Source organism: Megalopta genalis, chromosome 7 (assembly GCF_051020955.1).
Source record: "Megalopta genalis isolate 19385.01 chromosome 7, iyMegGena1_principal, whole genome shotgun sequence".
Lineage (NCBI taxonomy): Eukaryota > Metazoa > Arthropoda > Insecta > Hymenoptera > Halictidae > Megalopta > Megalopta genalis.
Genome location: NC_135019.1, coordinates 237,104 through 250,264, shown reverse-complemented (window position 1 = coordinate 250,264; position 13,161 = coordinate 237,104). Strand labels below are relative to the sequence as shown.

At 34.6% G+C, this 13,161-nt stretch overlaps 3 protein-coding genes and 1 long non-coding RNA gene across 4 annotated transcripts; 1 reads left to right on the top strand and 3 right to left on the bottom strand.

The window, feature by feature from the left end:
- Window positions 1-510: 510 nt before the first annotated feature.
- On the bottom strand, window positions 511-4,422 carry in (inturned planar cell polarity protein). The gene is made up of 11 exons (XM_033467025.2): window positions 4,109-4,422; window positions 3,718-4,021; window positions 3,368-3,640; window positions 3,229-3,300; window positions 2,904-3,160; window positions 2,732-2,821; window positions 2,322-2,664; window positions 1,925-2,262; window positions 1,523-1,851; window positions 1,288-1,454; window positions 511-1,207 (listed from the first exon to the last, which is right to left on the bottom strand). Exons 1-11 carry the CDS (start codon window positions 4,264-4,266, stop codon window positions 722-724), a joined length of 2,817 nt encoding a protein of 938 aa, XP_033322916.2. The 5' UTR covers window positions 4,267-4,422; the 3' UTR covers window positions 511-721.
- Window positions 4,423-4,721: 299 nt separating this feature from the next.
- On the top strand, window positions 4,722-6,884 carry LOC117218543 (uncharacterized). The gene is made up of 3 exons (XR_004489783.2): window positions 4,722-4,855; window positions 4,921-5,194; window positions 5,351-6,884. It is a non-coding gene; the product is annotated as an uncharacterized LOC117218543 (long non-coding RNA).
- fzy (cell division cycle 20 protein fzy) lies at window positions 4,883-7,043 on the bottom strand. Its single transcript, XM_033467027.2, has 7 exons — window positions 6,910-7,043; window positions 6,680-6,816; window positions 6,502-6,590; window positions 6,125-6,416; window positions 5,746-6,043; window positions 5,334-5,650; window positions 4,883-5,259 (listed from the first exon to the last, which is right to left on the bottom strand). Exons 1-7 carry the CDS (start codon window positions 7,020-7,022, stop codon window positions 4,931-4,933), a joined length of 1,575 nt encoding a protein of 524 aa, XP_033322918.1. The 5' UTR covers window positions 7,023-7,043; the 3' UTR covers window positions 4,883-4,930.
- A 521-nt stretch (window positions 7,044-7,564) lies between these two features.
- xmas (RRM_XMAS2 and SAC3_GANP domain-containing protein xmas) lies at window positions 7,565-12,955 on the bottom strand. Its single transcript, XM_033467024.2, has 3 exons — window positions 8,847-12,955; window positions 8,497-8,778; window positions 7,565-8,424 (listed from the first exon to the last, which is right to left on the bottom strand). Exons 1-3 carry the CDS (start codon window positions 12,815-12,817, stop codon window positions 7,845-7,847), a joined length of 4,833 nt encoding a protein of 1,610 aa, XP_033322915.2. The 5' UTR covers window positions 12,818-12,955; the 3' UTR covers window positions 7,565-7,844.
- Between the last annotated feature and the right edge of the window lie 206 nt (window positions 12,956-13,161).

Here is a 13,161-nt window from a genome sequence, read left to right as displayed (position 1 = left end):
CAACCGCAGGAGGCCACAAGTGAAACGATTTCGCGATTCAAGAATCAAATTCCCATTATTTGAACGTATTCAACACACAGGAATCGTATGCCATTCTTCAGGAAAAACTGCGTACCTACTTCCTTTAAATATATTGAACCGAGTGTTTTACACACACGAGCATTAAATATATGTTACTCTGAAGGAAATAAAAGGGCGTTTGGTTTAGTAATTTGCGTTTTTTATTACTCATCCTATAATACCCGAACACACTGTTCATTGGAATACAAATCAGCCAAAGTAACTGGGTGACCAATTGCTCAAAATTATTGGTTCTTGTCTCAAAATATTCATGATTCTACTCAATTAAGTCAATGCAATAAATTACCGTAATTATTACCAATTACACATACATAATGGTTTTTCAAAAATTAGAAGCGAAGTTTAGATCTCGTATAGTGATAACACTAACTATGATGATAACGATGTCAAGCTGCAATCTGGGAAAATTTTTAATGTTTATAAAGGAAATTAGAACTTTGTGTGAAAGTTTATTCAAAATTAGAATTATACAATTTTTATATAACATCAAATAATCCAATGGCATAAGTATTTGTGTAATTAGATTGTGTGTATTATATTGTACATATAAAAAAATAAAAGTATATTTAGAAAAGTGTAAATTGAGTATTTTTTATGAGTAAGATTTATCAATATAATTTCGTGAAGAAAATAACAAATTTTAACATAATGTATGCAACGAATGTAATTTGAATGCTATTTCGATTAAATTTTGTGGTGCAGAATCTTGATAGCACACATATAATTCCTTTGGATGAGGAGTTGTATATAGTCGCCCGACAACCCAGTAAGTAGTATTATCCCATTCAAATAATACGCCATGTTCTTTAACGGCGATTAAACTCTTATTAATCACAGTTTTATCCATATCTGAATTCAACATTTTCTTAAATCTCACTGTGTTATGCAGGAGTCGATGTATGATATGAACACATCTATTAAAGTTAACTATAACTTTATGATTCTTTTCCGAACTTTCTAATGGCTTCGATGACAACAGGATACCCTCAGCCATATCCAAATGCACGTAGTGATAAAGATAATTCTTATCACCTGTTGTCAATATTTTTGGTGTCAAGTATTCGGCCTGATTTAGTAGATTTTCTCGTATATTAGATACATCCATACTTAACATCCGACAGTCGTTCTGTAATATAATATATATTTTATATAAGATATTATCTCCGTGAAATAAACGTTATTTAGAATCATTGATGCGCCATTTACCTTGTACATATCAATATCGGAATCACTGTCATCAGAATACTTCGATCCGCCCGAAATTTTTTCCCTTGTTGCTCGTCTTCCTAATATAGGCACAGCTTCGTCGCTAATTTCACTGACACCACCTGTTCCTTGACTCAACGAATCTTCCGAAGTGTGCAAAGAATATACTGTAACGAATTTCAGAACATTATTATTAGCAATGAAATATAATTTTGCAACTAACGATTCTACGTACCAGATCCCAACACCATTGGACTTTCCTCCGTGCTGCGTTTTTTCAAAATGGACGGTATCTCTTGGGCTTTTTTATTAGTAGTTAAAGCGAGGGACGATTTTGCAGGTGAACTTTGTACATCCGTTGACTTTATAAGACCTAAAAAGTTTTCTGTGATGCTCGATGATGGTTTTGTAGATACATGGTCCTCGTTGGGTATTACTTCGGGTCTCGTGTTAGATGCAATCCATTTGGCTGCCAATGTTGTCACTCCTATCTTTTGTATATGTTTTAAAGTTTCTTGCGCTTCCTCCACATAAAATACATCCGGGCCGTTGGTTTCGGTACATCTAAATTTATAGAACTATAAATAATTCAATAAGATCAGAATGATGAATTTCAATTAAATAACAATATCATTACTTGGCTGTACATCCACCAGATTCCAAGAGAACTGCTAATAAGTCGTATCCATATCCGACAACGAGCAAAAACCACTTTCCATTAGGAACAAGTGGTTGGATACTTCTACCGTTATCCAAACTTCCACAATTACACGACGAAGGATAAACTTTTTTCCAAATAACAAGATTATTTACAGGTTCGTTTGTCACTAAGTTTAAGAGACAGTTGTGCCGAAGGTAAGAGTCAACCTCGATCAAATCGCTGTGCATTAAGTGAGAACCAAGAAGGTATTCTCTATGATATATACAACTGCCTAAAATCGTGTATAGCCTTTGGCAGTCCATAGGATCTTCGTTCTGAGAGAAGATAATCTACATTATTTGTTTGCTATTTTTATTTTCCAACACGTACGTACCCAATCCCTATAATCCATAGCTTCCATTTCACTTAAAGCAGCATCAATTTGAATTTGTGCATCTCTTGATAACTCTATAGAATTTGCTACCGAGAAAGTGCTCCTAAATTTGTAACTTTCCATATTTTCGATATTACTATGAATTTTCATAGTACAGTCGGGCAACCCTACGTTATTTGCGTAATTTTTTAAATCTAATAATTGTTCGAGGAACAAGGTAAAAAAATGATCTAAAGAGGAATGATTTTCAACGAGCGTAAAACATTTCGTTAACGATTGATGTACGAATTCTAAGGTTCTGACTATATCCAGCGATAAATTTACAGCTTCCTCAAGACTGCAACTACAAATATTAGATCTCAGCAAGTGAATAGTTTATTACTACGTAATAAATAACAAAAAACATTTACCATTTTTTTGGTAGTGCCATTAAAAGTAATTCTTCGTTTCGGGGCACGTATACAACGTGAACTTCTTCTTTCGCTACCTGTATAGTAGTACTACAAAAGTTATATTATAAAGGGGATTTTACACATATTATACAAATTTTGTCAACTATACGTACGATTAATGAATTAATACCTGGTAGGCTGTAATCCTGTTATCCCTGGTAACAAGTGATTAAGAGTTATAAAAGCTCCTCTCGTTGTGCATAAAATAGATTGAGCATTTTTATTATCTGAACGGGGAAATGTATAAAGAACACCTTGCAATTCTGGTCCCATTTCAGAAATTTCTGTGGTTTGTAGATACAAGACACCGAGCGGATAGTTTATTATAGATTGCATCAAGTCTTTACTTTCTTCTCTGTTCATTAGTCTTTGTACCAATAGGGATTGCTTACGATACAAAATAATAAATTATCTTTCGTATACACAAGTATACAAAAATAAAATATTATAATTACCTTAGGACTGTTCGATTCGGGCAATTTTTCTGTTACATCGATGCCTGCAACTCTTTGCAATTCTAATGTTACCTGAACAGAATACAAAAGTTGTAGCGCATACATTCTTATTTTTTATTGTTATAATCTACATCCTTACATTTGTGGCAACAGTTACTTCAGATAATACGTGATCCAAATTTTGATATGTGACATTAGTCGAATTTACGCTTCTCAACCAGTCGCCAATTTTAATATTCTTATTTTTCATTGCTTCTCCATCTGGTATAAATCCAGCCACCATTACTCTTGTTTTGTCCGAGAATACACCCGGAGTAATTCCAAAATATGCCTCGCATAATGTCGCACGTCGTCCTAATTTATGTCTTCTATCCGGATCAACCCATAGTGCTACTTCTCGAATTTCTCCAGCCTAAAACATTTAAATGCTTTCATGTAAAATGAATACTGTTTCAAATAGTACTTACACAACAACAAAAGCATATTCACTTGAAAATCCCTGAATGTAACTTCCTTCGTTGTGCTTCCTTCTTTTCCAGGACTCATTATGTTATTGGATGTAGCACTAGAATAATTTTTCTTATTTCTTGTACTCCATCTTTTGCTTTCTTTACGCCTTATGAGTCTCATAAGTTTTCCAGCTCTTGTACTACGACGTCTTGTCAGCTCCGATTGAGAATCATGTTCCGATTCATTGTACAAAGATTGACCATCGGCTATACTTTCTGCCGCAGATTCTATGTAAAATAATTCTCCAGTAGAATTGATTTCTGATTCCCATTCTGCAGCAGAACTGTGTACGCGAAACACATTAAAATCTTATTACAAAAAGATATTTTATCATGAACCGATGTAAAATTACTGAACAGTTTTTCTGTACCTATCTGTGTCTGAATAATATGATCCAGTACAGGATCCACTATCACTTGCCCACCAGTCATGTTCATTATCATCTACTGTACCCTCTGTGGTACAAATTTCCTCATTATATTTACATTGTGACTTTGTGGATATGTTTTTAATGCTTGTGTCATCCATACTGTGTGTAATATGATTTTCAATATTTAATAATACAATACACTCATCAAGGTATATCTAAACGACTTTCGAATTGTTCTTGCGTTTATTCTACATATTCGAAACATTTATTTCGTTTTATCCTGTTAAGGACAGGTTGGGTCAAAGGATTGTTATGTATCTGAAGACTTGAGAGCGTTGAGTAGGAAGGATGGGGAGTGGGGATTGAAATTACCTTTCACCTTGCGTACGTATATGCATATGTATGGCACATATCACGTACAATCACCCTAGTAAATGCATGTAAGTAAATCAAGGCATAAAACACTCCAAAATATGGGTGCTTACTTAAATGACGAATACGATCTTATTTGAATTAAAATGCATAGCTTTATAACATACAGTAATATTCAAATACAATAAAAAAGAATAATTTCCACTGAAGAATCTCCTAGATCGTTTTATTCAGATTTACAACCGTCTACGCCAAATCTATTTAGTTTAAGCTCACGAACCGTGTAAAAAAGACAACGAAGCATCTCTTTATTTGAAGTATGCTTGCCGAGAGAGTATGAAAAGAAATCTCATTGTGAACACCTGTTGTTGAAATGTAAGTGATTGACTACGTTTCAACACATTCAAAAAATAAATACAAAGCTTTATTTGTTCTATTAGCATAATATTGTTATCGGATGGATTGCTTAAGCCTAGAAGGAACGGATTTCATTTCACTAGGTTCTTTCTTTTTATGCGGATCTGCTTGGAAACATTTCCACAAGCGTAACGTTTCATCGGCTCCTGCGCTAAGGACCGTGGTACCATCAGGAGACATAGCCAAATGCAAGACACGACTAGAATGTCCTGTAAGCTCTGCGACCTTCGTCATCCCTGGATACTTCCAAATGATTAATTGATTTTGAGCATATCCATGACCGGAAACGATTTCCTTGTACGTTGTCGACCATAACAGAGAACACACTTGCGATTTAGTGTCTACTGTATTCAAGCACGCGCCTGTTATAAAAATGATATATGTTTAAATCGACTCGCAATAATTTATTGTACAGATGTTACTTCATTGCAATTACCTGTATTACAATTCCAGAATCGAATTGTTCTATCAGCTGTACCACCCCCGCTTGCAAGAATATTATTTTGCCATGGACACCATGCTAGTGCTTTTACAGCTGCTTGGTGTTGATTCAACGAGTAAAGGGGTTGCGTGTGCGTATGACTTTGTCCAGTAATTGACGGCCATAATTGAAGCATGTTATCGTTACCGCCGCTTGCTAAATACTTACCATCAGGTGACCATTTCAAACCGCATACTTCCTGAGCATGAGCGTTTATAGTCGATATTAAATGGTCCCTTTGTCTAACATCGTGGTGGACTATTTGTCCTGCTCTAAAAATCAGAATACAGGCAACCACAATTAATTTAAAAAATCGTGTTATTTTATATCTATATATAACTTAACTGTACCGTAAGATGATCTTTACCTGCACCCACTCGTCAAAATATGTGAATTCCATGAAAGGGAACCTACTCTAGCTGCATGACCATTCATTACGCGTACTCTTTTTGTTTGACTGCAGTCCCACAAGTCCGTATTTCCTGCTGTTGTACCTACAGCTAAATAGGGCCCTTCTTGAATCCATGCAACGGAACAGATATAGTCGTTGCCCTCTAATTCAAATAATTGTTCTATGGTTCCAGTTGCAGCATTCCATAAATATACATTAGCACCTAATGCCACAGCTAAAATATTACTTTGTGACCAATCGATCAGATTCAAATCTAAAACACAAGTAAAGTAATTGCTAATAGCTTTGCCCAAAAATTGATTCTAAAAAAGAAAAAGTATAAAAAAGTACATACAATAATCGTCAACGATTTCTGGTGCATCCAATATTCTATCAGGAGTTTGTGGAATATATCTAGTAGATGCTTTAACGCTAGCTGGTGTCTTACTCTGACTATATACAACCCGTAATGGATTCTGATATCCTTCCGGTGGAGCAGGAGCTTTGTTTTGATAAGACAAAACTCTCATATTATTAATATCGCCACCATGTATATTCTCACTCATAAGACGCTGCATTTCTCTCTTGGAAGGACTTACATTGTCCTGTTTGTCCTCGTCTCTCTCTGCAGCCACTTGTTGTTGTATCTATAATTTATAATTTTTCTGATTTTATGTTCGCATAAGAGTTTTTATAATTACAGAAATAAATTATACGTTAAAGGACACAAACCTTATAATGTCCAAGATCAAAATTGGTGGTTGATCTTGAAGGAATAAATCTATCGCCGCCACTGGGTGTTTTAGCAGGTGTAGTTCGATCTAATAAAAAAATAATTTTTATTCTCTTTTATACCAAAGTGATTATTTACACGAATAATACATAAATTATAGAAAAAAATATATCATACTTGGTGATTTTTTGGAACCTTTGGAAGGAGTTTTCTTGGTCCGACTATCATTCTTTTTTGTTGGTGTTTTTCCTGTGGCATTACTCATAAACGATCCGTTTGTAAGTTTCCGGGAGGAATTGACACTGAGATTGACACTGTATAAATAAAGACATAATATTACTTAAATATATACACGAATATTGTAACGATGGATGAAATAATATTAGTTGAATTATTTATTAAAATACCTTGAATTCGATGTTTCTAAGCATTTCTTCTGCCAGCGAGGAAGTGGTCCTTTAATATTCTCGTCCATTCGAGTCAAACTGTTTATTTCTTTCATGTACTTTAAATGCGACATTTTCAAGATGTATGATATTCGGAAGTTAAATTAAATAGTGCTTTACACCGAAATATATAACACGGAATCGTGAACAGAAATGAAGCGAAAACTTTTCACTCTGAACGATTCGTGTATCAATATTTTAATTTGCTTAAAAGGTACATTAATTTTTAAAGGTCAAAGGTTTATCATTGACATATAGTAAATTTTTAAAATATTATACTTCTTCACTGAGAATATCAAAATGTTTTCTCGACACTGTTTGAACGGACCGAACACTCGCTGCACTCATCGACTCGACATTTAAAAAGTCCGTTGAAGTTGAAATTCAAAAGCTTCACATTGTATTAGTTAATATCCCTCCAGATGTCGTTGTACGAATAAAGGCGAGTTCTCAAACTTACAATGAAATTTCCGTGAGTTTTGAATTACATGCACATACGTATATACATAAGTAATTTACATACTTATCTCTACTTTAATGTTTTATAAGACATGTAATAAAATGTTATAATGTCAGGTCATAATGTTATTTACAATGAAAAACGAAGATAGAGAAATTTAACATACTTTGTGTCTCTGTATATTCAAACAGTTACAGTAACAGTCAAAATTTTATATACAACTTATACTACGTATCGTATTCGAAATTATATTTTGTACATTTTGAGTAATGGTCTTATAACTTGAACTTCTCGTATCTGAGAATCATATTTAACCTATTACTTTTTTATACTCATATTATAATGCTTACTCTATAAGAAATACTGTAAAATACAGTAGTCATCGCGGCACTAAAAATATATCAAAGGCCAAAAATTACATCATATTTACTTATTATTAAGTCGATTCTATTTCGCTGTACAATGCATTCTTTAGTCTTTCTTCAAATAAATTATTTTGTTGTTGATGAGCTCTTAAACGTTCTTCTACCTTTCTCGAAACGCCAAACACCTCCATTACTCGGCTCCGACTATATTCACAGAACTCTGCTAATGGATCGAGTTCGGAATCATTGTTTTCATCCCTACATACTCTTCGCTTTTTTGTAATTGGTTCGCTCAAATCACTCTTTCTTTTATTCTTTACATTATTTTTTTGCACGTTCAATTCCCGCGTTGCGACTTTGTATTTATTCAATATATTCGATTTAAACCACCACGGTAAAGTTCGGAAATACTTTATGTGATTCTTATTATAGACTACTTTCAAATCTCTGTCGATAAGATTCACTTTCCTCTTAACAATATGTAACAGAATATCGATAAAGTTTGACACAGTTAGCATACCAGATGTAAAGAATAAATTGCTGAATAAATTGCATGACACTTCATTGCTATCAGCATTGAATAGAGCTTTTTGATAGTAACTTATTACATTCTGATGAAACGTGCTGTTATCATCCAATGGCCAACTGTACCTAAAATACATAAATCAGTTTTATTAAATTGATTAATACGTCAGTGGAAAAAAGAATTACGCTAAAACTTGCTTCCACTGAGGCAGTTTAAAAGAATCCAACACTTCTTCTATCCTTGCTTTATAATCCTCCTTTTTCCACGAGTCGTCAAAGTATTCGTAGCTACATGGCATCATATGCTCATTTTTAACAAATTTGTCAAATTCCGGAGCAAATTTTGTGTACATAAATGATTCCGGATCTAATATTATATCCATTAGATGAGTGACCGCTTCATTGTATAGATCAATGATGAATCTGGGCTCCTCCAGTGCGTATAATAATTTTTCATTGTAGGACGAGTCATCTTGTATCCTGTAAAAAGACAGTATTAGAAATGATAATAAATTGCAACAATCACAGAGAAGCATTTCCTTAGTTACCTCAGCCATAATTCGTCTGTTAAACAAACATGACAAATATTTTCCAAGTAATCCATCTCTAATGGATTCTTAGGAGAGTTATTCATGGACAACCAAAATATTGCAGTTTGCGTTATATTCAACACTGTTTCCTCATTCAAGTTCTTTTCATACATGATAGTGTAAATTGATAAATATCCAACGTCTAATAGTTTTTCTAAGGTAGAAACAACTTCCGTATCTTGCGTATCAAAATTGTCGTCACCGAAAACGAGGACTACTAAAGGAATGGGCATAAGTCTATCTCTTGATAATATAGTTCTTGTTAAACGTTTTATAATAACGTTTGCATTCTCGGAGGTGTTTGCTATGAAAAGGAGAGCATCCGAACCCACTAAATTGTGATCACTGATCAGACCTTCAAAATTTCGAATACAGATATGCAAAGTTTTAAGTGGGCTTGCTCGATATATCTTCATAATCGGATTCGCGGTATAATCATCGGGACAGAGATATTGATTCATTATTTTCTTATGATGCCATAGAACAGGTTTGTTGAGCAAGTCTGGCCAAGAAATAACTAACTTCCAATAATGATTCGAAAGCATATTTATGCCCGAAGACTTCAAGTTTTCCTGAATTCCCATAAAGATTATAACTTCGATTCTGTACAAAGAATCAACATAAGATTTAATAATTTTTGGCTCTTCTCGCCTTCTACACATATTTTCAATAACTAAATCCTGGTTTTTCGAATACAATAATTTTGCGCATTCTTCACTGGAATACTTTTGCAACCATACCGGTGTATTATCCAACGATTTCCGTTGTTCTCGTTGTTGTCTTCTTTTCAAAGTATTAAACTTCCATATATTGAAATATTTTGTGACTGTCCTTTTCTTCATTTTCGTCGACAATGCATGCAATTTTTCCGAATTAATAATTTCTTCTTGTAGAACATTGTCACATATCTCGTGAGTAATTTCAGTTAGGATTTCATTCTCAATGTCGTCTCTTAATTTATTGCAAATATTCATTTTATCAAATTCTTCGTCCACGATAGTAGAACAAGAACTTTTAATAACTTCGGTCTGGAGCTCGCTTAAAACTTTTTCTGCTAGTACATTGACTTGCTGCATCCTCTTTACAGAAACCTTATCCGCTACTTTTGTATTCTCAATTTTCGCAATTTCTTCTAATTGATTCGGACGAGTAAAGAAGCTTGGAGATTCTTTTAATTTATTATTACTTTCAGTTATTGCGGCGCTTGATAATTTTGGTGCAGTTTGTACATTGGAGAATGTATTCGAAAATATAGAGGAAGACGTTACATTTTTCATGAATACATTTCCCTGTGTGGTACCCGAAAATACATTCTGGTTTGTAGATGTTGTAAATGGTACAGCACTACTACTATATGGTGGTGGTTCCAATGATTTTGAGAATACATTAGAAGATTTTGTAATCGTTGTTGTAGCGTTGAATGTGTTACCAAAAATAGAAGATTCATTGGTTTTATTTGCTTCTGATACAGTATTGTCTCGTTTCGGTAGTATACCAAATATGTTTGTACTTCTTTGTTTTTCTTGAGCTTCTGTGACTGGTACTTGAGACTTGGCGATCGAGAATATGTTTTCACTAATCTTCTGAGGTTGAATAATATTTGCATTGAAATTAGTTGCATTGATCGTAGTAAATATATTTCGATACTCAGCACCGTAGCCTGTACTCTCGGGTTTATTTTCATCTTTCTCAGAAACCAAGACAGATTTTTTAATCTCCACTGTATCTTCGTCTATGTACTCGTACGGATCTTTTGGAGTACAAATATCATTTTTATTCTGATCCTCTGCATTGACAGAATCTGACCATAAGTAACCATGCGTGTCGAAGCTATTGTGCGGCTTATGACACTTGTAACTTTTCTCCGGCATCTTTCCACCTGCTATACATTCTCCAATAGATAAATGCTTCATGACTCTCTTAGATTCTATTACATTACAAGCTCTATTCTGTTTTATATTTAATACAGGCATAGAGAAGTTTTGTCGATTTAATAGTACATGATATTCATCCTTTGCAACATTTAATCCTACTTGTTCGCAAAAGTAAACAGCTTCGGTTTCATCTTCGAAACCTAAAATGTCTATTAATTCGTACAATGGATACGCTGTTGACGCAGTTCTGCAATAAGCTTTAACCATCACCGATAATGCCCTTAATCTTACTTGATTAAAGTACCTAAGCAAGATGCAGGCATTTAAATACGTGGTTTTACAAACGAGTTTAAAGAATTTATAATAATTATTCGACTCCAAGGCCGAGTACACCTCTTGTGCAAATTGAACTTCTGGCGATCTTTGCACACTCTTTGGCAGTCTTTGCAGGTCCCACATGAAATTGCTGTTGTTTAAATTCAGTAGAATAATGTATGCCCGAAATTCTGGTTCATTCTGACAATTTATTCCTTTTACTCTTAGATCATGATACATGTACTTCAATGTTTGCAAACATTTCGTTAGATTATCCGAGTTGATCTTTTTGTCAAAGATCGATGGTTCTTCGGCGCAAAGCCTTTCAGAACAGACAATATGAAATCTAGCGCATTGTTCGACCAATTCGACGCTATCCGGGCAACATAATTCTTGCTGCGTTATATCTTTTCGAATTCCCCTTGTTCTATCCCACAAGAAATGATACCATTCTCCCAAATTTGTCCCTTCTTGATCGCAAAGATTCGCTATTTCGTGAAGCAAATAACTCATAGTCATTTTTAAAGACTTCACAGGTCTCAAATCGTGCGCCATCGGTTCCTCTTGATCTGCCGAAGACCTAGAATACTGTTTTACAGCAGTCGCGTGATTAATTTTGTACTCGTTACCTTCGAGTTGCTCGTAGAACGCTAATTGTCTTTTCGACTCTCGCATTAGACGCTCTTTTTCAGGACACATATCAGGGCATATTCCAACCATTGCTTTAGCAGCAGCCAGCGTGTGCGATTTAGTTTGCTTCATTCTTATAAGTCGATCTCTTGCTTCTAGTACTTTGTATTTGTCTTCTGAATTATGTGCTGGTTGACGAATTATCTTTTGCAGTTCTTCGATACTAGCATTGGGTAACAAATCCGATATTTGACTGTCTACTTTATGTTTCTCAGATTTAGCAGCTGCTTTCTCTTTGGCCCTGGCACTTGTCTTTAATGCACCCTTGGTCTCTCGTGTTTCCTTTTTCTTAAGCGAAATGTAATTATAATAATCAGCATTATCCCTATCATGTACGTTGTATGCTAGATTCTTCATAGCATCTAATTCCATTTGGAGGTCATCGTCATTTAAGAAATTCGTCACAATATTCTTCTGTAAGTCTTTCCGTTTTGTCGGGGATTTTGGTAACGCGGTCAATTTGCTCCATTCTACGTTAAATTTTTCCCCGTAATACTCGCCGCTTTGCTCGTATGCTATAGTCGCTTCTTCTTTAGTAGCATAGGTAACAGTAATTATTTGTTTCTTGGGACGAATAGTAATTCTTAAAAGATTCCCAAACATCATAAAGTATTCCTTTGCTGTAACCTTTGTGAGTAGAGACTGAGGTACATTGGTGCATGTTATTGAATTTTCTGGATTAATTTTAGCAGACTGCGATCTAGAATTCTTTTTTAACTGTACGAATATTGCAGTATCTTTAAGAGCTTGGGCGAAAACGTTAACTGCTGGTTTGAAAGTGTGCCTTGATATTTTAGGTTTGTATTGTTTCTCAGGTGTTCTCAATTGATGAGTGGCCCTCCCTCGAAGATTCGGCTGCGACACTGACGTCGGTATAGCAAAAGTAAAAATATTTTTCCTGATAACCGACGTATCCAACGCTTCTGGATTTACCTCGGAATTAATAGCATTAGGAGGACCAAGTACGTTAGGTGCGGAGAATACAAATGCTTTTGGAGATGTACCTTCTGCTGACATTACGTTATCTTGTGTATTTTCTCCGCGTTCCATTTTATCACTGTTTATTACAACTTCATTTAAGCATTAACTAAAACGTCATTCGATTAGATGACACCTACTTTTACCTCTTCGCTGTTTCAAACATGTGGATGGTTAGGTTTGTATATTTCCCTTTTATGTACCACGAACCCTCTTATGTGCATAGATGGTAAAATCGGTTATGCATTTCTTTCCGGTGATCGAAAAGACATAAACGTATACGATCTGTTTAGCTCCACCTTGTATCTTGATGATCTATGGCAGGTAATCATTTTGAAGAAAACAATTGCTTGTAATTCTTTAGTATTGATAAGGTCTATAGAATTTACCTGATTCAGTTTTAACAATCTTTTTTG

Coding starts and splice junctions, on each gene's coding strand:
- fzy (XM_033467027.2), bottom strand. CDS start 7,022: ATGTCGCATTTAAAGTACATGAAAGAAATAAACAGTTTGACTCGAATG. Junction 6,817..6,909: donor TTAGAAACATCGAATTCAAG/GTATTTTAATAA, acceptor TTATTTATACAG/TGTCAATCTCAGTGTCAATT. Junction 5,651..5,745: donor ATTTTGACGAGTGGGTGCAG/GTAAAGATCATC, acceptor TCTGATTTTTAG/AGCAGGACAAATAGTCCACC.
- xmas (XM_033467024.2), bottom strand. CDS start 12,817: ATGGAACGCGGAGAAAATACACAAGATAACGTAATGTCAGCAGAAGGT. Junction 8,779..8,846: donor ACAGACGAATTATGGCTGAG/GTAACTAAGGAA, acceptor GTCTTTTTACAG/GATACAAGATGACTCGTCCT. Junction 8,425..8,496: donor TTTAAACTGCCTCAGTGGAA/GCAAGTTTTAGC, acceptor TATGTATTTTAG/GTACAGTTGGCCATTGGATG.
- in (XM_033467025.2), bottom strand. CDS start 4,266: ATGGATGACACAAGCATTAAAAACATATCCACAAAGTCACAATGTAAA. Junction 2,665..2,731: donor ATGGCACTACCAAAAAAATG/GTAAATGTTTTT, acceptor TAATATTTGTAG/TTGCAGTCTTGAGGAAGCTG. Junction 1,455..1,522: donor TCCAATGGTGTTGGGATCTG/GTACGTAGAATC, acceptor AATTCGTTACAG/TATATTCTTTGCACACTTCG.